General features: G+C 38.5%; 1 protein-coding gene across 2 annotated transcripts in view; it reads left to right on the forward strand.

Annotated features, from left to right (window-relative positions):
- Positions 1 to 2,898: 2,898 nt before the first annotated feature.
- The window catches only part of SGCZ (sarcoglycan zeta), a 1,210,308-nt gene continuing 1,185,283 nt past the window's right edge, over positions 2,899 to 27,923 (forward strand). For both annotated transcript variants that reach the window (XM_017350432.3, XM_070069665.1), the window contains exon 1: positions 2,899 to 4,070. In XM_017350432.3, coding sequence (XP_017205921.2) covers positions 4,032 to 4,070 — 39 coding nt within the window. In that variant the 5' untranslated portion in view covers positions 2,899 to 4,031. The remainder of the gene's footprint in view (positions 4,071 to 27,923) is intronic.

The following is a 27,923-nucleotide window of genomic DNA, read 5'->3' on the forward strand; positions in this document are numbered from 1 at the left end:
TTAATTTTATGTTGTAGCTTCCTTTGGACTACAGTCAGACATGTCTTTTTTATTTGTTTTTTCTTGTTGTCTAAGATATTAATTCTATTTTTATCCTTTGGCGGAAGTTTGGAGTTGAAAGTTAAACACTTTTAATCTATTTTCAACATTGTTTTCTATAAAAAATACATGTTATAGTAGGGGTAGAAATATCTTTTTAACTATCTCACAATGTTAATACCTCATGTAATTTATTTTTCCTCATCTATTTACATATTAACAATGGTACATATTACTCATATTAAAACACTAATATTTCATATTTCAGAATTATTATATTTTGAGAAATAGTGATTTTCTTGTTGCAAGTGTTTAGACCATATGAATATAAATCCTAGTCACTAGAAATAAACTGAGTAACTATGCAAGCCAGTTATTTATTATTCTTTTTTAATAATCATAATATATTACTTCTGCTTTTAATATATTCATAAAATTGAAATAAAAGATAATCTTTCTGTTGAGTGCACTATGAAAATCGACACAAAAGCATACAGTTGCAAATATATTAAAAGAGTTGAAAAAGGGGAGTACAAAGGCTTACCAAGTCAAAACCTCAGTAAGTGCTTTTATACCACATATGATGAATAGAAATTGTATTGTCTACTGGAAAAAAGAGTATCTATTAACATTTTTTCTACATCTGTATATTAGGTAAAATAAAGAATCCCATCATGGCAGGTGTACATGTGGTTTAATTCCTCATGGTAGAAGGTGACATTGATAAATGTGGCTATGGATGGGTGATCTTGAAATGTAACACCTCATGACCTGCAGGTGTTTCCACACTGCCTTCACCTTGCTTAGGAGCTGTAACTGCTCTTTGCAGTTTGTGAATTGTACATCTTTGTTAAAATTGAATCTTGCCCCTTTTCACATACCCTTTTATGCACCAGCCATGGGTAGCTGTCTTGGTCCTGAAGTTGTGACTCAGGGCATCTAGAAAATATTCCTCTCCTCAGTTCACTTCTCCATTCTTCCCTTGCCCTATTTTACATATATGTAAAGTTATTCAGATTTCTGACAGCTTCTCATCCAGTTATACATCAGATGAAGTAGAACTGATTCCTGAGTGCCATGAAAGGCGATACAAATATGTTTTAGGAAATCATATTTTTGTGATCAGCTCTATTTTTTTATTTGAGAAATATTTACCTAATGAATTTGCATGAGATTTCATGTTAGAGCAAAAGACTTGGAGGTCTCTTTTCTCATAGACATTTAATTAGACCCTAATATGTAAACTGATCTGAAAATCACCAGTAATTTTTGTAGTTCCCCAAATGCCAGTCTGATCAACATCAGCTGTTGGATATAATTTATATTTTATTACATGTGCAAGTCATATATAATTTATATTTTCAAATTCACTAAAGATGAATTAAGGGCATTATACACACACAAATATGGTCATATATAAATTTTAGAGACACGGTTAACTATCACTAAGTCCAATATCACTTTTTCTTCCAACTATAATGATATGCCATACTGAGAAACTATCTGGAGTCTTTTCCTGAATAATGTTTCAACATGAATGTCTATTTTTACATTTTCAGAATTGCAAATTTTTAATTTGTGTTCGAAGCAGTTATCACTTTGCTAATGTGTTCAAAATAAATTTGTTTATTCAATTTTATAAAGTTAGGTAATGACAAGCTGACAGGGAATTACAATACTTGATATGTAAGGGCTTAACTTTTAACATATACATAATTATATGTATGGCAGTGTTTTTATACATTCATCTGCTTTCAACCTGCAGCTTTGTTTTTTATCATATATTAGGCAAACATAATTATGTAAAATGAGTATATAAACTTTCTTTCAGATTTCAACCTTCAGCCTCACTAATTAGGGACTATTGGTTGCTTGACATTAACCTTGAAAGCTGTAGGCGCCAGAAAGAAAGATGGCTTTGATAAGTGTGCGGAATAGAAATAGGCTGAAACTAAAGAACTCAGCATGCTGGATGATAAAGCTGAGCCCCCTAGGCTTAGCTGCAGACTGGAAGTAGAAAGCCAGGACGTGCGTTTGGGCGGGGGAGAGAGGAGCAGGGAGTCATGGGGGGTTTAGACATCAGAATTAGTAACTGTAAAGGTTTCTTTCCACACATATTATCTGTTCCAAGCACATTTATGTGCTTATTATCTAGTAGGCTTTCCGGATGTAGCAGGGAATAAGAAAGATACGGAAGATGCCCTCAAGAGCTTATACTCTACTGGGGAGTCACACACACAAGCAAAAATAAACGCATGCATGAAATACTGATAAAATGAGGTTTCTCCCAGGACGAGGAGATAGAAGAGAACAACAGGGGCACTCACCTGAGGAAAAGCTTCTCGGAGGAGCTGCTTTACTCTGAAGCTCAAGTGTTCAGAATACAAAGAGCAAGAGGCAGAGGAAGAGGTCCTGACTGAGGGGCCACAGCAGGTCTTCCAGAGGCACTGGAAAACACAAGGCAGGTGGAGCAGAAGACCAGGCAGCTGGAGCCCCGTGAGGCAGAGGACGAAGAGGAAGTTAGAGAGGCGGGCTAGGAAACTAGGCACTCTATCCAAATTCTGCAAAATTAATAGCTATGTATATATTCTAGAAGAAAGGATTTCTGTAGATCTTTCTCTGAACCTGAAAACCTCTTTAATTCTTAATAGATTAGGTGCCATAATAAGAGAATGTTTCACTTTTCAGAAGTCAATCTTTTACACTGACATTTCAATGAAGAAAATAATGAAGAGAATAAGCCCTTTCCCCCAATCTTCCAGCTGCAAGTTAAATCGCTGACCTGTAAGAGTCTGTTTACAGAACACATTTTCCCATAAAACATTTGCTTCATCATAGGAAGCATCCTTGCAGGAAACTTCCCTTAATATGCTTGTTTGTCACTTTCTTTAAACCCTTTTCTTAAGTTAAAGGAAAACACACACAACGCGCACACACACACACACACACACACACACCAGACACGAAAATCGGCAGAGATCTAAGATGAAGACATCCGAGTACGTGGGCCTGAGCCCCACCAGCGCATCCCTCCCCCAGCCCGGGGCCCAGCGCCGGGCGAGGAGCGGAAGGAATTAAAATGCCTATCACCGCGAGGATTCCGGACGGCGGGCAGTCTTTAAGACCCAGCGACTGCATTTGTCTGGAGAGGAAATGTTGCTTTTTGACAGATGAGAGAAATCCCCTTAGCGCTGGCTGAGGGAAGCGAGGAGCGAAGTCAGTCACCTGGTGGTGAAGGCCAGTAAAACAGCCGAGCTGGAGGAAATTTTCTCTCCCTCTCTTCCCCTCTCTCTCCCTCTTTTCTCTCCGTAGGATCCACCTCCTATTCTCTCAACTCTTTTAGCATAACCTTCAAAGGAGAACGTTCCCTTCAGACTTTATTATCTTCTTTCCCCCCACTGAGAGACTACCTCTCAGCCGCAAGACATTTTTTAAGTCTATGCAGGACTTCGGGGATTCGGTTATCTTGCCAGGGAAATTGATCATTGCTAATGTCTGGGACTCACAGTGTGCTAAATTAGCTACCAGAGTAAGCCTGACGGAGGAAGGCTTTTATCATCTACTCTTCTCTTCAGTTTGAACACATTTGCTTGAAATTTGCCGCATGATGCTGTCCAGGGAAGCAGCTTTTTTTCTTGGGATGCAGCAATCCGCTGGTTTCTAAGCTTATTGCAGAAGAAGAAATAATCTTCAACAGAGTGGATTTTTCCCCCTACTTGCTCGATTCCACTGAGCTGTGTTGCACCGCGGTTAAAGATCACCCGTCACCAAATCTCTGAGCAAGTAAAACAAAGTGAATTGTCGTTATTATTAATTTATTTATTTTTAGTATTTTTAATCGGTGGAGGCGGCGTGACCACGGAGAATGAGACTGAGAGAAGCTGCCAGGGCTTGGAGGAGGGTAATCATGAGTTTCAGCTGGAAACTAAAAGACTAGATTGCTTTTTGCTACAACTTGCCCGGTTCCTCTCCACTTCCTTTAGTTGCGCTCCATGGACAGATCAACCAACCTGGACATTGAGGAGCTCAAGGTAGGTGATGCTCCGGGCGGGCGTCGTTCCTCCCCTTCCCGGCTCTCTCGCTTTCATGCCGCCGCCGCCGCCGCCTCCCGGCAGCGCCGGACTACTTGGGGGTCCCGCGGGACTGCGAGCGGGCACCGTGGCGCGGGGTTCCCGGGCCGAGGACGCGGAGGGCGGCGGGCCGGCTGCCTGCCCTGCCTGCGCCTCCCGACAGCAGCCGCCCTGTCGTCTTCCTCCCCGCCGCCGCCGCCGCCGCCGTCGTCAGTCACGGCGGCCTCGGGGTTACCCCGCCCGCGCCGAGCGCCCGCTCATCCCGCCGGGGCCGCGGGAGGAGGGGGGGGGGCGTCCCCTGTCCGCCCGCTGACGCCTGGTTTCCCGGCAAAGTTGTCCGAGCCGCGCGGCCGCGGTGCTCGGACCCTCGCCGGGCAGCCTGCTTTCCGCTCGCCTCGGCATCTCTGAGGCGGCTGCAGCCGCGGCTCGGCTCGCTCCGCCGGCACTTCCTCAGACCCTTTCCTCTCACGGCCGCTGGCGCGGTTTCCTCACGAGGGGCTCGGCCCGGGGCGCGAACTGGCGTGCGGCCGGGAGACGGCTGCGCGTGAGGGAACCGGAGGTGCGGGGTGGGTGGGTGGGGGTCCCCTGCCGGCGGCGCCGCGGACGCGCCCACCCTGGGGGGACGGGGACACCCGCCGCGGCAGCCGGCCGCGGAGGGGGTGGGGCGGCAGCTGGGGAGCCCCGGGGCGCCCCTCCCCCGCCGTCGGAGCCCCCGCCGCCGCCGCCGCGCCCTCGCCGTCCGCGAGCGGCTGCCAAGGCAGGAGCACCCGCGCTAAACAATTTGCCCTTCTGTCTGTGGACACCGCTGCCTACAGTGCCCGTTTTTCTGTTTATCTTTTTAAAAAGAAGTTAAAAAAAAAAAAAAACCCACAAACCGCACATTTAAATGTCCCGCTCAGTGTAAACGGAAAAGCGGGAAAGGGGGCGATACTGGGATCATTTTTTGATTCTGTCCTGTCTTCCCGCCTAGGCATTTTGGCCCCTCTGTGGGGTTTCAGAGGTTTTTTTTTGGTTTGGCTAGGGACTCAGTCGGACTCTGAGTTGAGGACTTCAGAGAGCTCCCCACCCGCTGGCGAAACTTGACTTGGAGAGGGCGGGTTGGAAAAGCCCGGGAAATGGGTCTGTCCCGCCAGCGGAGCGCGCAGGGGACACCTCTCCACCCCAAGTACGGGCGCCCCCGGCCGCAGGCCGCCCTCTGCCGGGCCCGGGTGCCCAGCTCCGCGGCTCCGTGCCGCACCCACCCGCGCCTAAGGGCTCCCGAGGGGGGTTGGCCGTGGAGGAAGCCCGCCGTCCACTTCACTTCCACTCCAGACTTTGAATTTCTTGGAAGACGTGGCGTGGGCAGGAGGCAGACTGGGTGCTCCAGAGTGGGCGAACAAGTTGCCGTGTTTGGGCCAAGGTCACAGTCAGCAGACCCGGGCCTTGACCACAAATTGTCCCCATTCACCTCTTTGAGATGGGGCCCCTTGCTGGGTCTCAGAACAGGTCCCTTGCTGCCTTTCTCCCAGCATCCCTGTCTCTTGGGAGAAGGTCTGGGTTTTATTTGAGATGCAAAGAAGACAGGAGCAACGTTTGCGTTGTGTATTTTATGTAGAGTTAGAGTGCCCAGAATGTTATTTTCTGGTTCACTTATGAGAAATTGAAAGAATGACTCCAGGTGATGGTGGGAGTAGGTTATCTCCCTTACAGACCGCTAGCACCACTAACTAAATCAGCAAAAGTGCAAACCCCACTATGGACACTTCTGTCTGTTGTTGTTAGAGGATCCCTGCTTAACCTCAATACATTGGAATTCAGAGATTCTCACAGTCTGAGGGTGCTGGAGCAGCAAAGGATAGAGAGCTAGAAGGGTTTGGGTGTGAGGTGCTTGTGTTGGCTATGACTGGGCAGAGGTGAAGGAATACTGCCCAGAAAAGATAGATTGAAGTCGATGAGAAATTATGTCAGGGGAAAACTCTTGAGAGTCAACACTGGCGAGAGAGGAAATGTAGTCAAGCCTTATTAGAAAACATTTGAGATTCTCCAGCCTGGGAAATAACTTTGTGCTGTCAGTTTTAACTACACTTCTGGAATACAGAGACTTCCGAATACTTGGGCTCTGAAACGCATGTACTTTGTAGAAGTGTATGTATTACCTATGGAATAACTAGTCTGAATTTCTTGTTAACAGCAGATTCCGTTGGCTTGGATTTTCTAGACAATTCCAGCTTTAGTGATTCTCTAGGGGTATCTCCCTGAAGAGCTTCCCAGGGTGATTTGTGGAGAGAGGGGAGGGAAAAGCTTTAGCGTTACTTGCCTGTTAGGATTTTTCTTCCTATGATCCTAGGAAGGCATATTCACATCAAAGTTTAGTTTTTGCGATGCTTTAAATATATGAAAAAAGCGATGTTAGGGATTTGATAAATAAATAAACGTGCATAAATTATAAGAATAGAGTTTAGCCAGTGTTAGATTAGCAATGTCATTAAGTGAAGCTACATTTTAAGAAAGGAAACTCCTGCTAAATCTTTATTTTTGTTGTAAACTATTTTCTCTTTAAGAGATTTTTAACAAGAACATGTGTATTTGCTGTGCTGGGGTGCAGAATTTATTATTGTACAGCAAATAAAATTCAAACATAATATGCATAGTAAAGGTCTTATTGGTAGAAAAGTAAAATATAGTGTGTGTGCAAAAGTTGCTAATGAAGGCAAGTATGTTTCATCTTCTATTCCACACACAGGCTCTTGATGAAACAGATCGGTGTTGAAAAGGGAGAGAGTTCTCATCCACAGAATTTTAGTCTGCTCTTTTTGCTTTGATCTCTATCTGTTTCTTTCTCCTATGAATGTATAAACTTTTCTCTGGATTTTGCCCTGGTGTTTGTTTTAAAGAAGAAACAACATCAAACAACTCAGAATATGGGTTGCTGCTTTGGAAATGTGGGTATTAATGAATATTGACACTTGAAAAAGCACCCTCTATCCTGGAATATCTGAGTTACAGAGTACTGTGTGTGCCTCTTGGTGTTTGCTATGTAAAGAATAGCTGTTAGCTTGTATTTTAGTTCTGTAGTTGCCCTCTGTTAAGAAGATATTATGGATTAGAACAGAGACTGCTAATTTTTAGAGCTGACACTTTTCAATGTGTTTTTCTGATTCACTTAAAAGAGATGTTGAGGCTGCATATATGGTAATGATTATGCACATGCTTCTGACTTTTTTGAGTCATCTTTTGAAATATGAGTTCTAATTCACCTATGTCAATTTATCAATTAAGAAAGTATGTTTCAAATGCTAATAATATTTTTTGGATAATTATAATTTGTTTTAAGATCAAAATCATGATGTACATCAACAGAATAGTTCTATTTTTCTAGTCATATTAGAACCCAGCTTTCACTTATTTATTTGTCAGTATTGCTTTTTGAGTGACATAACTGCCTAGAAGTTAAAACAGAGTTTTTGTATTAGTTGCAGAGCATGCACAATATACAACAGGATTATTTTTTCAATTATCATTTTGTTAGGTGCAAAAATTGTATAAACTATGTAGTTAATTCTGAGATGCATAAAACAAGTTTTCAGTAAGTTTAATTTTACTTTGTAAGTATTGTCCAGTCATTGTTGCTTAATTTTATCTTTTTATTTCAAATAAAATTTCATCTACCAAGAACTCGGGATTTGTCATTGATAGGTGAGCAAAATCCTTCTCAGAATAATACAGTTAGGTCATTAAGAAAGTATTGTATGGATAGAGAAATGATAATCCAGCAGAAAAGTGAATAGGTGTTTAAGCATTGGTTGCTTTAAAAATGCTGAGGCCTTAAACCACTTTCATTGCACATTCATCTACAATTTCAATTAAATAAGAGAGTTGGCACTTAAAGTAAGCCTAAAAGTGAGGTGTTTTTTTTTGTTTGTTTCATCAAGAAGATACTCAGCCTAGGGAAGTTGAGCTCCTTGCAGTGTAGGAGGTTTTGTGATGAGTGTAAGTAGGTGGTATTTTTTTTTTTATGTTAGTCATTCCATAGTGAAAAATAGTACTCTCCAAAAAATGTCATATTTTTAGCAACCTGCCTGGTATATTCATATCTTGGTTTAGAATAAGAAACTCTATTTGTGAATGCTGAGTTATTTGGCTCTTTTTGCATTCATAGGGATTATAACTTCTCTCTGACCAGACCTAGTTCCAATTCTCTTTGGATAACAGGACTAGTCATAAAGATTTCACAATTAACTTTGGCTTTAAAATTATTATTTTACATGGATGAATCATAATCGTATAAATGTTTGGGATACAGTGTGATGTTTTTATATGTGATTACAATGTGAAATGCCTAAATCAAGTTATTAATATATTCATCATCTTTTTTGTATTGAGACAGTTCAAATTTTTTGCTATTTTGAAATGTAGAATCTATTATACCATAGAAATTTTAATATTCAAAAATATACTTATTTGAGGTTGAAAATAAACTTCAAGTTACAGTCATGAAAGATTCTTTCTGCATAGTGTTAGAAGAGATAGATCAGATCATATTTGATATGAGTGGGAAGAGAATGAAGAAAAATACATTCAAGGCAAGTTGTGTAAATGACTATTTTAGAAATCTTCAGTGGTCTGCTGTCATTACTAAGCACATATATTCCAACCTTCCTACTGGGTATTACAGTTTTGCTGATCTCCAGACTTTACCAATTGAAAATATATCAAATTTTGAAGGTCCAGTAAGAAAGAATATTTCAAGATTTATGGACTCAAAATCGTAGCTACACAAGATGGCTTAATGGTATATGACAATAAATCAGAGTATGTCTTTTGGGGCATTCATTTCATATAATATTTAGCGAGTTGTTTCTAATACTGTATTGGAATTTCTAGCTCCAATAAATTTAGCAGAGCTTACAACTTTAAGATACTAAGGAAGATGACCATTTATTTACTTTTGTTAATACTGCTAGGAAATTTTTAGTATGTGCATTAAATTGGTAACTGTTAAAATGAGCAACTTTGCATGCTATAGATTTTTATTACTTTAATGTTGAGAATTTGAGCTAAATTTGATAAAATTCATAGCTTCTAAAAATCTATGTAGCTAAACTTATTTTCTATAAATGGTGGTTTGTTAAAATGTCTCAGTTTTTATTTTACTCTGTTACTTATTTTTATTGCCATATATTTAAAAGCATGAGGTGACCTTATATCTTTAATGAAGCTAACTAAAAACTTCAAGGCTAACAAAAAATAATCATGTTTAAGGATTCTCATCTCTTCATGAAATGTATACAGCCTCATATCTGAAAGTTAATAATTGCACCAAGTCCTTTGAGTTTTCTTGATTCTTCCCAAACAATATTCGTGTAGATTGACTCTGAAAAATATTGCAACATTTATACTGCTTTGTAGATCTCCAATAGGTATCTAAAGTGTTCTATGCCAAGTTGACCTCAAAACTCTTTAAACATAGAGGATTTCAGCATCCAGCTTGAAAGGCTGTCATTGCCAGGACAATGCCCATCAGTGCAACAAGGGCTGAAGCCTTAGAAGTTAATTCAGAGAGTCACTCCACACCAAAACAGAGTTCACACAGGTGAGAATTCAGCGGCTCCTGAAAGTACTAACACTCTCACTCCAAGTCTAACAGCTTGTAACCTTAGAGGAGATTCATTTGTGTGGCAGAAAGGGTGCTGACCTGGTTAGGATACTGCTCAGAAGGAATTGATCAAACCAGCCTCTGACATCCACCAACAGTGGCTCCTGGGAATGTTCCTCAATCTTTCTGGTCTCAGGTTTCTCAGATGTTGCAAGGTGGGAATTGTGTCTGCTTATAGAATTTCGGTTTGATCAATCATTTTGCACTAAAGCTGGAGAATTTGTGTCTTGTAAACAACCTCTATATCTAACAACAAAAGGGAAGTCCTCTGGTTCTAGACAGTTGGGGATCTCTGTCCAAGGTACTTCTTTGGCTCTGCAGTTAACTCCCTGACATTGCCAAGACCTGTGACTGAGGAACACACTGTGAACCTCTGGACTAGTTATTCTCTAATTATTCTGCTGCTCTGAGACGATGGCTCTGAGCACTTTTTTGAAAAAAAAATTTTTTTTTTGCTTCCTGCTTGAAGGAAATTATTTTCAAATGGATAAAATTAATGGTCATTTTTATTCATCAGATATGTTTGCCTTTGAACACCACACCAGGCTTATCTGTTGAATATTATATTCTCATTTTATTGTATTCTCATTTGGATACCAAAATGGAAACTCAGAAAAATCGAGTGAAATGTTTGATTTCACAAGTTATTAAATCATGCAATAATGACTCAAATCTATGTCCTCTTTCTTCATATCCATATTTTGGCTCTTATGAGCAGGTCAAAAATCAAGGAAGCTCTTTATTAACTTATGATGGTGGAGGTTTCTCACTTCGTTCCTCTAGTGCTTTTATTTCAAAGAAAAGGAACAACATATGAGGCATAGTCATAGCATTTACTCTTGCTAGAGAATAAATGTTCCTATGTTTTTTTTAACTGTTTGCACATATTTTATCAGTTACTTCAGAGAAAATTACTGTTCATTGATATTTGTTGATAAAATCTAACAGCAAATGGTATATAAATCATGAGATTAGACTGCTGAATTATAGTTTTATAACCTTCAACCAATGGTTTATAATTGAATCCTACATATTTTATATAATTCCAGTAGTCTTCCTCATTCTTCTGCCTTACAGGTCACTCTGAATAATTTTCCTTTTGTTAGGACCATAAATTGAATTTAACCTCTAGTATACATTTGACATTTTATCTTGATGTCCATTTAGTTTCTATGTTATAATTAAAAAAATTGAATGAGGAATACTGACACTAAAATTATTACATGCTTAGCTTTTATGATAGTGCAGGCATTTAGCAATAAATAGTACATGATTTAGTACATAACGAGAGATCTCAATGGCAATATTTGAGACATAACAAAATTAAATGTGATTATATTATAAATATGATTTTGACTGTTGATGTGATTTTTAATACCATTTCTCCAAAATTTTGTTGGAAAAAGACCCAGAATCACAAATGCAATACAAATATAATTTGGGAAGGATGTTACTTTTATATTTGTGAGAGGGGATCGATATTTAATAGCTTCTATTTTAAGGAATTATTTTTGAAACCTTTGCAAGTCCTTGCACTTATGGGTCTAATGATGTTGTAATTTGAGTAATAACACATATTTTCTGCTTAAGAATCATCATTTTCTTAGATCTCTTCCCTTTCATCATCAGAATTAGATCTTGGCATTCTTCCGGAGACTACTTTCCTCCAAGCAACACAGTTTCTGTCGTTTCATTAGAATTTCTGCCCAAGGGACGTAGAGAAGGGAGCACAACAAAGCTATTTGGAGCTTTGGATACTGGGTGGCTCATGAAACAGCCTTACCTTGCTGGAACCTCACACAGGTGCACCTGCTTAGTCACTTCCTCAGCGGAATGTTTTATTCATGACTGTGCGCCATGAACATTCTGGGTTACTCTGAAAGAGTTAAAAGTGCAAGCACTAAGAGCCTACCCTATTCATCTTTGCTGTAAGCATCTAACTTTTCAGTTACTAACCCACCTTTTATCATTATCTACCTTATTACCACATTTGCTTTCAAATTCCCTTCTTTCTTTAGAATAGCTGGAGAAATATTATCTACCTAACGATAAAAGAGACTTTGACTCTTTCTTGAGTAGAAACAACAATTCAGCTGCCATGAGCAAAGTGTTTTTGTGAAACACGATATAATAAATCAATGTCATGAATGGGAAAATACTGTTATCATTGTGATTCCACAAGTCTATATCTACTCAGAGTGTTGAAAGTTTTTTTTTTTTTTAAATCCAAAGCAGAAGAATAACTAATTCAGGGAAACACATGGCTTATCTAAGGATTTATTGGATTATATGTTAAGTTTTACCTCTCCTTCAACATTAAATGATAACACATAATTTCTATCTAGCCTTAGTCACAGAATTATTTATTTTCTCCTAAGCAGCTGGTTGATATTTAATATTATGAATCTTTTTCATTATAAAACTGATAGCCTTTCCTTCTTTGCCTTAGTTCTTCCTTTATCTTAGAAGTGTATTTATGGCCCATTGCTAACAAATACTTCTGTCTTAAAAATTCTTGGCTTCATAATACTTTTATTTTTACTATCTTAATTATTTTATCAAAGAAATAATGCTTAAACATGAATATATACATTGTTAAAATTATTAAAACCTTTCACAGAGACTCAATTATTTTTATAATGTTTCAGTGGCCGTGCCTCAGTGCTTCTCATCTGCTCTTAACAGCTCATTACTCACTGTACATTTTCTTTAATTTGTCAGGACTGCAAAGTTCAGAAAGTTTGAATTATCATGCTATATGTTATCTAGTTATGCTGGGTGCATCATCTTCATTGTGTGTAATATCTGTGTAACCTGTGAATCTGTTTGCCACGAACTCGCCACACTCTTAGAGAACACAAGGCTGATATTGAATACTTGTGTTACCCGAACCTCCACTTATTCAGAGACATTCCATCTTAGATCATTATGAGTATTTTTTTTTTTGTAGTTGTTCTCAAGTTTAGCCTTTGTGAAGAAAGAGCACTGTACAAGTATTTCTAAATCTCTGGAATTCTAATGTCATTTACTACTTCTATCTGAAGTGCAGGCATTATTTTAGGAGAAGTTAAAATAAATGAGCTCATCTTAATCAGCATTTTGTTTAATGTTTTCCAATCCACTTTGTAAAATCAATGTTTTGATCCTCTGATTGCTCAAGGCAGTAAGAGGCAGTTAGACGTTTATATATCTCATTTTATCTCATCAAGTTTCTTAAAGTTCAAACCTGAGTCATGGTTCAAAGAGTAAGCAGTTCTTCATTATTAAGTCATTACTGGGATAAATTATGGGCTTTTAGTAATTATAGATTGTGAAATACACAGCTGGATTAGGTTAAATACATACATGATATGATCCCCAATTTGCAATGTCTCTACTTAGGAATTTTCAGCTTTATGATGGTGTGACAGTGACACATCCTCAGGATAAACTCTGCTTTTCACTGTGCGTTTTGCTCTTTTCCTGGGCTAGTGATATTTTCACATGATGTTGGGCAGGGTAACAAGGTGAAGCTCCCACTCAGTCATTCTATCTAGAGGGTCAGAACTGATGCTCTAAGGTACACTATGCTATGTTGCTAAACTTCGTTGTTGGGTAGGTTGGATGTATTAAGTCCATTTTTTATTTAACAACAGTTTCAACTTTCGTATTTATTGAGAAGTAACACCATCAGAGGTCAGGGAATGTCTGTATTTTTTGCACATGGCAAGCATAATTGAGCATCTTTCATGTGCTTCTGAATCCGATCACAGTACAAACTTGTTTTCATTTTATAAGTACTTACCTGTTGTGACACATACATTTGTTCCATCTGTTTCCTAAAGCAACAGTAGCCTTTGATCTTTAATGAATAAAAGCACAATTAGCTTTAACATTTGCAAGGAATGTCTTTTTTAGCAACATCATTTAATATTTAGGTACATGTGAAGTATATTTCAGAAACTTTTGGAAAGATTTGGTTCAAAGTATAGAAAAATTTAGTACTATCCACTCTGTGCTATCTCAAACAATAGTTAATATGGTACTTCAACATGACATTCATAGACCTTCATAATTTTGTCAATTGTCCATGAACATAGAACTTTCTGTGTTCTCTGTCCTAGCTTTCTAATGTTTAATAAGGAGTGCTATCTCATTTGTAAACTGCTTGCTGTTAGTTGTGGAACTGTACTCCAGGGTATTCAGCATGCACAGTGGACCCAAAATCCACAAGCCTGATATCTCATTTCTTCCATATTGATGAATAGTATCAGAGCAGAAAATGACTAAAGAAGAAACATCAATTAAAATTTTGGAATGTTAACAGCAGTTTATAGTTTAGTTTTAACAGAAAGAATGTAAATAAAAATGAAAATTAATAGAATAAATACAATGTTTCTATGCCAAAAGAACATTTAACTTAACTGATTTTCTGTATTTCCCTTTGATTTAAATATCCCAATATCTAGATTTTGCATTACAAGTTTCACTGTGGTATTGGTAGATATAAACATTATAGCCTGTTAGTATATGTTATTGAATTTCTAGCAAAAATTTGACTTTTAAATATTTTCATGGTTTATAAGGCAATGTGTACACTATACGGATTCTTACTTTTTTGATCTTTTTTAGGATCGCTTAATAGTTCCTTTACGTATGCCTTTTCCATAGTTTGTCTGGCCTGAAATTTGGTCTGTGGTATTTTTCTGTAGTCTCCTTACACGTACTTCCTAGATAAACTTAGATATTCACACAACTTTTAATTTTATTTACAAGATGATAATACTCAGTAATTCACCTCTTACCTCTCTCCTGAGATGCATGCCCTCCACTCCAATTTTCACTAATCTACCAGAAATCCTTATCTTGATGTGGCATAGTCACCTCAGTCTGACAAAACTGAGCATACTCTTTGACCCCTGTTGAATCTGCTCCTGCAGTCTTGTTCAGGGTTTCACCATCCAGTTAGACATCTAAGTGGAACTCTGGGAATTCTCTGTGTGACTCATCCCTTTTCATCATTCCTCTCACCCATTTCATCAGTGAATCCATTATAACTTATAGATTGTGTTTTTCCCTCCACATCTTTTGTTGAAACCCTAGGTCGAGTTTTCATTTTTCTCTAATTTGTCTATTCCAAGCAGTAGATTTGTATTTCTTATAGTGCTGTTGACTATATGATAGTGAATGTGATGAGGCCCTACAGATTTGCATATTCTCTTTCATTTGGAGAAAGTCCTTTCTGGATAAACTGGGAGAGATTAGCAATATGGCATCACAGTTAGGCCTGATGTTCCATGGAGAGGATTTTGAGATTTCTAGATATTCCTAAGGGTACTCTCCCTAATGAAGAAAAGTTGGTCTCTGGAAGCTAGATCTGATAAAATTATTGATTAACTGTGATTAAGTTGTTAAGAGAGGAAACAGGCTATTTGGAGATAATAATGTTCAATTTTGATTTTCTGTCTTGATGAAATCTTAGTGTATCACTGTCCCCAAATCATGAATTATGTTTGACAATTTCCTTAGGTGGTTTCCCATGTTTTTGACAATTTGATCAGATTTCTTATAGTCAAAAATATTATGTGCTTCTGGGAATTTCACGTCTCTGTCTCCACGAGGTGGCCTAAAGACAGTATGATAACAAGCCAGCTAACTGAGCAGAGAGGTGGATGTGGAGATGACTCCGTGAGGATAGGTTGGAGCGATTGAATTCTGAAATGCATATCATTCCTAAAGAACTTGGTTTGTTGGATACATGCAAGTCTGTTCGTTAGACTTCTAAGTGCTTTATCATTGTTATCCTTAGTGTTTTAGTAAGAGTTGCCTGATCATCACAGCTATATTTTTAGCTGTTTTCTCAGCATTATTATGTGGGGGTATGCACAGGTCAAAGTAGGAACGGGATTATAAAATCTAACTAAAAATGTGATAACAATGGGTAGGAAGGGATCTCCTAAGAAACTGTGATATGCAAAGAGTGAGGAGTGATCTATGGCTCCCCAAAGGGAGATTCTTCCTTATTAAAGAATCATCTGGTTTCCTGATGGTTTTATCCAACCAGTATCCTTCAGATCTCTTTTTAAGGACATAATAATAATATTTTGTCCTCCATCTACTTAAAATTCTTTGTTCATTCACTATTGCTTATTTTATAAACCATATTCCTAAGCATGATATACAGCTTGCCCATTTCCAGGATATCAATGAATACTCTTTGCTACCATCCAGCGCACGCGCGCGCACACACACACACACACACGTTCTACCCCAATTTCATTGAATAAGTTACTTGTTCTCAGCCATGCTGGTTCCTTTCTCTGTTGTAATGCATATGTCCTTAGCTGAAACACATCTCTATTTTTTAGCTGAAAGAATTCCTACTTATTGACCAGATGGGTGTTTGTTCCTTTGAGTGCCAGTAAACTGCACATTTAGCTCCATCATACATTTCTAACCAAATTGCATTGTGGTAGAGATAATGATCTGTATGTTACCAGTTATCTGCAATGTGTTGACAATTGCTTAGTGAAAAGTAACAGTGTAAAGTTAACTTATAGACGCTCTGAGTGTTCTCAAAGTGTGGGCATTCACTTTTTGAAGATCAAGTTCTATATATATCCATTTGAGTAGGCATATTATTCATGCTGTTTTTATTTTCCGTACTTAATCTAATTTTGTTTGCTTTGATAATATATTTGCACTTAATTTTTAAAATTCTTCTTTGGATTCCTCTCAAATGCTTTGATAATATAGCCTACTGACACATAATTTTAAGAATATTATGACCTAATTGAAATACAAAGGAGAGATCAAAATAAAGAGAAAACATTTGATAAGGAGATTCTATGTATTTCAAAGTATGTTATGACTTAGTGAATGCAAAATGATGCAACTAAGATATGTGTGGGCCACTCAAATTCCATCCATGAGTGGTGTTCCATGTGCTGATCAACTGGGTAAAATTCAAACAAAGCCAAGTGCAGCATTTCTTTCCATTTACACAGAGATTGTATTCTTAGTTCATTAGATTGTGTAGAATCTTTGCAGTGGGCTTAGGTTTCCAGCAGTTTTGTGTAACTGTTGCAAACATTGCTGGATTTTTCAGCATGTCAGTCTTCCTCCCACTATATGAGATAGTGTGTTTATCCAATGGGTCAATATCACCTCTGCTAGCCCTTTTTGAATTAGCTGATGAGAAGGTGGAATTTGGTCTTCAGTATTGCTAAAATTTTAAATGGAAATGAGGAAACTAATCTTGTAGGCTACTAACTGCAGTGCACTACTGTGGATGACATGCTGCAGAGGAGGGATGCAGCAGACCAGAGAAGAGAGAAAGAGTTCTATTTCTTCCAGCGTCCTATGAGAGTCCCTTGCAAATGCATTTTGATCCTCTTTTTTTTTTTCAACCACTTTCTCCTACTGCATACACACATTAGCTATGTTTGATTTCACTCATTTGCAGTTAAGAGTCTTTTCTCAAATCCAGAGGAACTGTGGGGTTTTCATATTGACTTTGACTTCTTGGAGCAAATATAATCATTTGCGATATACAGTAGCTTATGCAATTTTCTACAAGCTCCTACTTCAGTTGAATTCAAATTGTCTAGAAACTGCATGCCTACAGTTCAGCTTGTCTTTGATTGTAACCAAAATTGTCCAGCTAATGAGAGTTGGGGCAAGGCAGGATGCCATTTGTCATGGCCTCAGTTAGCCACTGTTGTTGTTACTCATGTTAAGAGAATATGCTCGACATCAGACCCATGATTCTTAGACCTCATGGAATAAAACTAGATAACAAAAAGTTTGGAATAGGTCTTCATGTCTGTAAACATCAGTCTACCCTAGCATAGTACAATACTGACTTTTTTTTTTTTTTTTTTTTTTTTTTTTTTTTTTTTGACAGGCAGAGTGGACAGTGAGAGAGAGACAGAGAGTGAAAGGTCTTCCTTTTGCCGCTGGTTCACCCTCCAATGGCCGCCGCTGCAGCCGGCGCACCGCGCTGATCCTGGCAGGAGCCAGGAGCCAGGTGCTTTTCCTGGTCTCCCATGGGGTGCAGGGCCCAAGCACCTGGGCCATCCTCCACTGCACTCCCTGGCCATAGCAGAGAGCTGGCCTGGAAGAGGGGCAACCGGGACAGAATCCGGCGCCCCAACCGGGACTAGAACCCGGTGTGCCGGCGCCGCAAGGTGGAGGATTAGCCTATTGAGCCACGGCGCCGGCCCAATACTGACTTTTGAAGTACTATTTCCACATGTATTAATTACCTCAAAAACTGGTGGCTTTAGTATATTGTTTAGACTATTTTAAAGAGTGTGATTTTCCCTGTATTTCAATTGCTAAGTATACATATAGGCAGTGATAGTTTCAGTTTGTTCTTGAAATGATTTTACAGGTCCATATCTTTAGTTATGATTATTTTATAGGTCCATGTACTTCGATGGTATTGTTAGAACTGTATCTATGTCATTTGTAAACATTATGTTTAATAAGAGTGAATTTTGCTTCTAAATTATTTTTACAATTATCATAATGATATTTCTTCACTTTAAACATCTTTGTTTTATTCTTGGCACATAAAAAAGTATTTTCCACATAGTAGGCAATTCATGAATGCTGAAGTAATCATTTTTGAATGAAACTTGTTTTCTAATACTGATCTTTCGGCTTTCTCCCATTGAGATTCATTTTTGGATGTAATGAATACGAAATTGGAAATTATCTATGTTCTGCTGCAGATCTCTCCTTACTTCAATCTCCTGTTTGATTCAGTATTCTGAATCCGGGGCAGATAATATTCAGCATTCCGGTAAATATGTCATCTACTTAGGCTCCTGAGACTACTTGCACTACTATATAATAAAATTAATGGGATATGAATAATGTCACTGGAACTTGGGTAAAGTTCCCACCACAGTCAGTCAGTCATAAAGAGAAGTACATGGTTTTACCTGATGATCACTGTACTGAATTTGGCCTTTCTGATTCTTGACAAGGGAGTAATAGGAAGTAAATGATAGAATATCAAATAGAAGCTTCAGCTGAAACTTTGCTTCTGGTCCATTAGAACTTATGGATTAGATTGACCAGTGATGCATCGATAGCACACCAATCAGGATTATGAGTTTGTAATTTTGTGCACATAACAAACTTACATGTCCGTATAAAATAAATCAAAACAAAGGTTTATTTGAAGAAACACATGAGAAAGTGAAGGAACGTAGTCCCATGACAGTAACCCACATCTACATTCTGAGAGTTAAATAACACTTTGTGATGATAACCATCCACCTAGTCAACTATCTTACATTAAAGTATGGAATGCATAGTTAATGAGCGGAGTTTAATTTGAATATAAAATGTCTTTCCTTTGCTAATCATGGAGAACTTGGAGACAAGTCGGACAGAGCCTTCTCACTGAAAGAGAAATCTGATGCAATCTAGCTGTGTTGAGAAACCATTTCCAGCACATGGTCTGTCTTTGCTCAGCTTTGGAACCACATAAACATGGCTTAATTTCTAACTGCACTTGTGAGCTCTGTGACCCTGGGCAAGTTATTGAACTTGATTAACTGTCAATTACCTCAAATGTGGAGCCCACACTGTGCATAGCAGGTGAAACCCCTGCCTGTAGTGCCAGCATCCCATTTGGGCGCTGGCGCTGGTTTGAGATCCTGTAGCTCCACTTCTGATCCAGCTCTCTGCTATGGCCTGGGAAAGCAGTAGAAGATGGCCCAACTCCTTGGGCCCCTGCATCCCCATGGGAGACCCAGAAGAAGTTCCTGGTCCTGGTTTCAGATTGGTGCAGCTCTGGCTGTTTGCTGCCATTTGGGGAGTGAACCAGCAGATGGAAGACCTCTCTCTCTCTCTCTCTCTCTCTCTCTCTGCCTGTGCCTCTCTGTAACTCTTTCTTTCAAATAAATACATACATATTTAAAAGTTACCTCAAATGTGAAAATGGATTAATAAGTATACCTGTTGCATATGGTAGTGATGCTATAATGAGATCATTAGATGGTACAGACACCAATACTTGATGCAGAGCCCTCAATCCGTGTATTCATTCTTCTCTCATTATTATTTCTAATAGGACATCAGTGAGGACTAGTGAGAGTAGGTCAGACATGATTGAGATATGGAACAAATGAGTGTGTTCAGTAAGGTTTCGGGTTTACCCTGGAATGATGGGTTGGCTTTGTGGGACACTAATGGCACGTGGCCATGTTAAAAATCTGCCCTAGGGGTGGGGACATTGTCTAGGGCAGCATCTAGAATGCCACTCAGGATGCTTGCCTCCCATTTTGGAGCTCCTGCATTTAAGTGCCAGCTCAGCTCCTGATTCCAACTTCTTGCTAATGCACATTTTGGGAGGTAGCAAACAATTGCACTTGATCTTAGTCTAAAGAAAAGCAATTGGTAGTAAGCATTTGTTCAAGTAGTTGGGCTCCTGCCTTCAGCCTGGCCCAGCTCTGGCTGTTGTGGGCATTGGGCGAGTGAACCAGTGGATGAGAGATCTTTCTTTTTCTGTCTGTCTTTCAAATAGAATGAAAAAGCTGTCCTGGGAGGAGACTTGAGTTTTGGTCTTTGCTTGGCTCTATGGTAAAACTAAATGTAAGTGCTAGAGTTTAATAATCAAAAGCTCTCCAAAGGTTCTTAACTGCCTAAAGGCAGCTTTTAATTTTAAACACCAAGAAAAGTCAATCAGCCTACACCTAAAAATATGCATTGGAATGTGTTTTGCATGCATTAAAACCTAATTTCACATCTCACCAAGTTTAACTACTTTTTTGCTCAACTAGTCTCAGATTCTAGGTATTTTACTTATTGATTAGGTTGCACAGTCTGTATCAACTTATATTGGCCTTTATTAAGTAACAATTCTATTTGTATACATGCTTTAAGAAATGATTCCTTTAGATACTTTAAAATATAACATCTTTCATCATGTAGGAAAAGATATACACTAAAAATAATTTCCTCTGAACCCACAGGGTAAAATAATCTAATAGAGTAGAAAACTTTTATTAAATTTATATTATATAATAAATGGACTGTATTTTACATGAAATTTATTGTGGGTGTGTTTGTCAGAGTAAAGTTAAATGATGTTGCTTATTTTTTTAATGTTTATTTTCATCTACTTGAAAGGTGGATTGAGAGATTGAAAGGGGGAGGGAGAGAGAGAAGGGAGAGAGAGGGAGAAGGAGAGGAAGAAGGAGAGGGAGAGGAGCCTAGAATGTAGTCCAGGTTTCCAATGGGGGTAACAGGGCCCAAGTACTTCAGCCTTCATCTGCTGCCTACCGGGATGCAGTAACAGGAAGCTAGACTGAGGTAACCAGGACTTGATCTGTTACTTGGATAGCAATGCAGGAGCAAGCAGTGGCTTAAACTGTTGTATCACAGTGCCTACCCCTGTTTATTTGTTTTAATATGTAGCACTTTTCAAACATGGACCCATTTTTCTTAAGCCTTATTGCCATTGCTTTAAGGGATCTTCAAAGAGTTTGTTGAAAATACATATATGGGAAAAAAAAAACTATACATTGATTTCAAAATTTTTTAGTTTTTAAAATTTTTATTACTATAAAGAGAACAGATTTCATGTATTACATAGAAACAATTTTAAGAAGATGAACATAATTTGTTCCCTCCCACCTCACTCCTACCTTCTTTCTTTTTTCCCTTTAACTTTTTAAAAAAGATTTATTAATTTATTTGAAAGAGTTACAGTGAGAGAGAGAGAGAGAGAGAGAGAGAGAGAGAGAGAGAGAGAGGGAAGGAGAGAGAAAGATACTGTCCATCTACTGGTTTACTCCCTAGATGGCCATAACATCTGTGGCTGGGCCAAGCCAAAGCTAGGAGCTAGGAGCTGCTTCTGGGTCTCCCACATGGGAGAAGAGGCCCAAGCACCTGGCCACCTTCTGTTGCTTTTCTCAGGCCATTAACAGGGAGCTGTCATGAGTGAAGCCACAGGGATTTGAACTGGCACCAATACAGGATGTCAGCACTGCAGGAGGTGGTTTTACTCACTGTGCCACAATGCTGACCCCTTTCCTTTAATTTTTGAAATAGTATAATTTCAATTTCTTTATAATCACAAGCTTAATATACCACTCAGTGTAATGCTCAACAAGTAAACAGTAGAAAGACCACTGTTCCACAGGGTTTTAGACAAGGACTATAAACAAATATTAAATCATAAGACATTTCATTCTTATACATTTTTTTGTATTCTATATAAACTATCATGTATCAATGAAAATATGATATTTGTTTGTCTGTTTGGGACTGGATTGTTTCACTTAACATAATGGTCTTCTGTTGCATCCAATTTGTTGCAAGACAGGATTTCATTCTTTTTCTGGCTGAGTAGTATTCCCTAGGGAATATATATATATACACACACACACACACACACACACACACACACCCCACAGTTTATGTGATCATCAGTTTATGGATGTCTGGATTGATTCTATATCTTGGCTATTGTGAATTGAGCTTCAATAAACAAGGACGTACAAGTAATGCTTTCATTTGCTGATTTAATTTCCTTTGGGTAAAATCCCAGGAGTGGGACAACTGGGTCAGTTGGTAGATCTATATACAGATTTCTGAGGAATCTCTATACTGTCTTCCGTAATGGTTATACTAGCTTACATTCCTACCAGCAGTATATTAGGGTACATTTTCCCCCATATTCTCACTGGCACTTATTATTTTTAAATTTTTTTGGTGGGTGATAGCCATTCTAACTGGGATATGGTGATACTTCATTGTGGTTTTGATTTGCATTTCACTGTTGGCTAGTGATCCTGAGAATTTTTGCCTGTGCCCATTGGCCATTTGTATTTCATCCTTTGAAAAATCCCTGTTCATGTCCCTTGCCCATTTTTAACTGAATTATCTGTTTTGTTGTTTCTTAAGCTCCTTATATATTCTGGATATTAATCCCTTATCAGATGCACAAAAATAGATACTTAGACCAATGGAACAGACTATAAACCCCAGAAATTAATCCATGCATCTACAACCAACTACTCTGACAGGTGAGATAGAATCACTCCCTGGAGAAAGGACAGTGTCTTCAACGAATGCTGTTGGGAAAATTGGATCTCTACTACTGAAAGTATGAAGACAGACCTCTATTTGCACCTTATTCAAAAATTAACTCACAATGGATCAAGAATGTAAATTTACAACCTGATATAGTCAAATTACTAGAGGAAACCATTGGGGGAACTCTCTAAGACATTGGCATAGGCAAAGACTTCTTGGATAAGACCCCAGAAGCACATGCAATAAAAGCAAAATCAGACAAATGGATTACCTCAAGCTAAGAAGCTTCTGCAAAGAAAAGGAAGAACTCCACAAAGAGGCAACTGACAGAATGGGAGAAAATATTTGTGAAAATTTTAAAAGATTTATTTATGTATTGAATATACAAAATGTCAGAGAAAGGGAGAGTGAGAGCGAGAGCAAGGGAGAGATTGATCTTCCATCCTGTGATTCACTCCCCAAATAGCCACAACAGCCAAGGCTGGGCTAGGCCAAAGCCAAGAGCTAGGAACTCCATCCAGGTCTCCCAGGTAAGTAGCAGGGGTACTTGGGCCATCATCTGCTTTCCCAAACACATTTGCAGGAAGCTGGATCAGCAACAGAGCTGTTAGGACTCCAAACTGTCATTCTGATATGAGTTGCTGGTGTTGCAAACAGTGGCTTAACCAAGCTACACCACAACACCAGCCCAGCATTTCATATTTTTCCCCACAAAATCGACATTTTTTAATTCCATTTTTTCCATGAATTAAAAAAAATTGTTTGAGATACAGAGAAAGTGAAAGACAAATTATCCATCTCTATGTTCACTCCGCAAAGGCCTGTAACACTTGAGACTGGGCCACACTGAAAGCAGAAGCCAGGAAGTTAAATCTAGGTCTCCCACAAGGGTGGCGGGGACCTAACTGCTTGAGCCAACACTTCTGCCTCCAAGGTCCGAATTAGCAGGAGGCTGGATTCAGGAGCTTGAATGACCATATCAAATCCAAGCACTCAAATGTGGGAGGTGGGCATCTTAACCAGAGTTTTAACTGTTAGGAAAAATGCCTGCCCTTTCATGAACCTTTTAAATTTGTGGACTTTCATCTTTTAACGTGTGTAAGTAGCGATCTAGTTTGTGTATGCTGATATTTCAGAATGCTAAATTAAAAATGGAATGCCTGAAATCAGGAAACCATAAGAAATGGTATTGCTGATGATGTTTGTTTCCATGTTTTTTAGTATGAGGATCGGAGGAACTGGGAATGAGAATCTTGGTCCTAGCCCTGCCTGGGTTGGTGTAATTTGTTGGCATTGTCTGTTCAACCTTATGGTTATAAAACTGAAACCAAAATTTCCATTAGAATACCCCCCAAAAGCTATTTTAATTAGTTCGATTCTTTATTTTTTTAATTTATGTAAGGTGAAAAAATGCTGTGTATTTCATATATACAGATTTAGGAATATAGTGTTACCTCCCACCCTACCCTTCCTCCCGCCCATGCTCCCACCCTCCCTCATCCTTCCTTTCTTATTCTTCCTTTTAATGTTTATGATGACATACTTTTACTTTTTTTTTTTTTTTTGACAGGCAGAGTGGACAGTGAGAGAGAGAGAAAGGTCTTCCTTTGCCGTTGGTTCACCCTCCAATGCCCGCAGCGGCCGGTGCGCTGCGGCCGGCACACCGTGCTGATCTGATGGCAGGAGCCAGGAGCCAGGTGCTTTTCCTGGTCTCCCATGGGGTGCAGGGCCCAAGCACCTGGGCCATCCTCCACTGCACTCCCTGGCCACAGCAGAGAGCTGGCCTGGAAGAGGGGCAACCAGGACAGAATCCGGCGCCCCAACCGGGACTAGAACCCGCTAGGCGGAGGATTAGCCTAGTGAGCCGCGGCACCGGCCCCATACTTTTACTTTTTAAAGATTTATTTATTTATTATTTGAAAGGCAGAGTTACAGAGAGAGGCAGAGAGAGAGAGAGAGAGAGAGAGAGAGAGAACGCACCAGAGAGTCTTTCATCAGCTGATTCACTCCTCAAATGGTCACAGTGGTTGGAGCTGGGCTGATCTAAAACCAGGAGCCAGGGGCTTCTTCCAGGTCTCCCACATGGGTGCAGGGGCCCAAGGACTTGGGTCATCTTCTGCTGCTTTCCCAGGTCATAGCAGAGAGCTGGATTGGAAGTGGTCCAGCCAGGACTCAAATTGGTGCCTATATGGGATGCCAGCACTGCAGGTGGTGGCTTTACTGGCTATGCCACAGAACCAGCCCCTAGTTTTATTTTATAATCCTAAGATTAACCCTTCATTAAGTGAAGGATTTAAGAAAAAGTGAAAAATAAAACAACACTGTTCCACAACAATAGAGAGCTCTAGTGTTAATATCAACTGTAACAGTGCTCCCTATTGTGATCCTACCAACCCTATAAACAATGTAAGCTCATAAGCAACAAGATGCCCGAAAGGTAGGGAGAATCTCAGTTCTCAACAAAGATTGTCCTTAATATTACAGTAGGATCTTTTACCCTTTGATCTTGGCTTCTACCTTCATCCCATGAGCCGGTGGAACTGTAGCCAGCAATTTTTGCACAACATTATGATGGCCTGGCATGAAAGGAAATAGTTCAAGAAGAGGTGTATTTTATTCTCTCCCAACTCTAGCATTTGGCTGTAATTTTATTTCTAATGCAGCAGCAACTACTATCACCATATTTTATACTTATACTTCTTTATAACACTTGATATTTGGAAGATATAATTCCAGGAATGTTAAGTAACAAAATATTGACTATATTTTCTTTAACAGAGAATTTATTACAATGCTGATATCCATCTCATCCTTTTGATAGCTTTCTGGGAATTGCAAATATTTAAACAGAATTTGTATAATTTTTTAAAAATCTCCATTATAAACCATTTTAGAATAAACTAAAGTAATAAATAAAATCATGCTTTTTTTTGAAACTGGAAATGCCTTTGCTTTGAACCTTTTCTCCAGGAAATGAAATTAATGGCCCTGGACACATCTAAATAGTGATGCATCTGAGACTTGCTAGGATAGCACATGGGATTCTGTTAAACTGTAAGGGGATACCCAGTGTGCTCTGTTGATGAGGAAGCCCCAGGCCACTACCAAGTATCCACTTCTGGTATTCAAATAGAATGAAGTAAAACTGGCATACACGAAATTGATATTTTACCTTTGGATTAAAGTTTCTACTACCCCATCACTATCTCAGTTTGAACATAGATCTCTTAAAGATGTTTTCTATGAAAAATGTGCTTCATTGGTTCATCAATAAAAGTACATGCAGCTTGTTCATGGGTGACTGTTAGTGGTTGATTACTATTCTAGAGCTCACCAAAAAACTCATTGGTTTTCAGAGTCAGACTGCTATAGGGAAAATTTCAGTTCAGCTTGACTTGGTGATGAAGCATAGTAAGTTGCACCTGGAAAGCTTATAGTTACTGCTCCTGTTGTGCTAAAAGAGACTCATGACAACCTATATGGATTTTCCCACAATCAGCTGGTCCTGATCTTCCTGTGCTAACCTCTAAATGGTTAAATGCAAACATTATCACCTATTGGCACTTCTTGATAAATATGGGTGTTCTTGAGCTCCAGACAGAAATCTGAAACCTGAATTTCCACGAAAGCAAGCAGAACAGTGCCTGTTAAAATAAAAAGATCATCAAGATTTTGATTGTGTTGTATTTGGATAATGGAATTTCCTTGAAATTTTATTTTTCTTCTTGGGGTACCAAACACAGCACAATTAATCTTAGGAAATATATTTTATAGGAAGTCTACATAGAAGTACTTATAAAGTAGTGAGTATTATGAATATACAAAGTAGTCATAGAAGAGTATCTCAGAAAGTTCATGAAAAATTGAATTAAAGGTAAGTTTATTTTGATATAAAATATGATTTTAATCCGGGTATTAATTTTGGCAAAATACATATTTCCTATGACCTTTTTGAGGACCCCTGCCCCCATATGTATCTTCAAGTACAGGGATTATTTTTTTGTAACTCTAATGTATTCAGTTTAATGCCACAAGATGCTAAAAGCTACTTCAGTTAACTAAGAGATTTATAAACTAATTTCTTACAGTGTTTTGCATATTCAGCAATCTACATTGTCATTACTTAAAGATGAAAAGAGAGAGTTGTTTCAAGATTAAATGTTAAAAGATGCAAACTAACATGCTCATTTAATTAAAGAAGCATGTAGATGAGTGTGTGGGAGGACTATCAACCTTAACATGAGGTTTTTTTTATATTGTATCCTCCACTAGTTTTCATCATAGTCTCATTATCTGAAACTTCTCTTTTCTTTCTAATTGGAAGAACACCTGCACTTAGTTTCTTATTGAGTTTTCTGTTTTCATTTGCTCTTAGTACAGTCTCTAAAGACCAATTGCCAGATTATATCCTCAAAATTGCTCCTTCAGCAGTCTGAATAAGCAATTATCTTGGAATGGGGAAGTTAAGTCAAAGTTTTCAAAATTTGTGCATGAGAATTCTTAAATATGGCCTCTATAAGGAATAAGTCTCCCTTAGGAAGATGAATTATAATGTGAGCATCCTTTTCCCCCTACTTTGCCCTCCTCCTGGCCCCGTACAGGGAACATGCTTAAGATTACCCAGGAAGAAATGCATGTCTATCATCACAGAGTATTCTAACTAAACCTAAAAAAGCAATTAATTAGAATGTATACAGAGGTTTTGGATTTCAAATCTGATTTTGATTAGCTAGTATGCTGGATAGAAGTGATCTATAGTCATAGACATATTAAATTTGGATGAGTTAAAATTGAAACAGTCTAATAAATCTGAGTATTAACTTTCAAAACTTTAAAAGAAGCGGTGTTGTGATTTCAGGTTTGATACAATTATTATTAAAAATCTCAAGAATATAATTTTTTTCACAAATAGAAATCTTTCAATTTGGTTCTAAAAATGTATCATATGTAGATATGTTGAATTTTTAAAAAAATTATGAAAATTACCTTTCCATATAATTTTCCAAAAGAAAAAACTATATTTGCTGTGTATTTTATTTTTGTGCAATAGACTGCTTTCTAAGAAATCACCATACTAATTTCCATTCCCACCAGCAGTGTTTAAGTGTTCCCCTATCTCCCCTATCTCACCAGCATTTGTC

This window comes from Oryctolagus cuniculus, chromosome 2, assembly GCF_964237555.1.
Source record: "Oryctolagus cuniculus chromosome 2, mOryCun1.1, whole genome shotgun sequence".
Lineage (NCBI taxonomy): Eukaryota > Metazoa > Chordata > Mammalia > Lagomorpha > Leporidae > Oryctolagus > Oryctolagus cuniculus.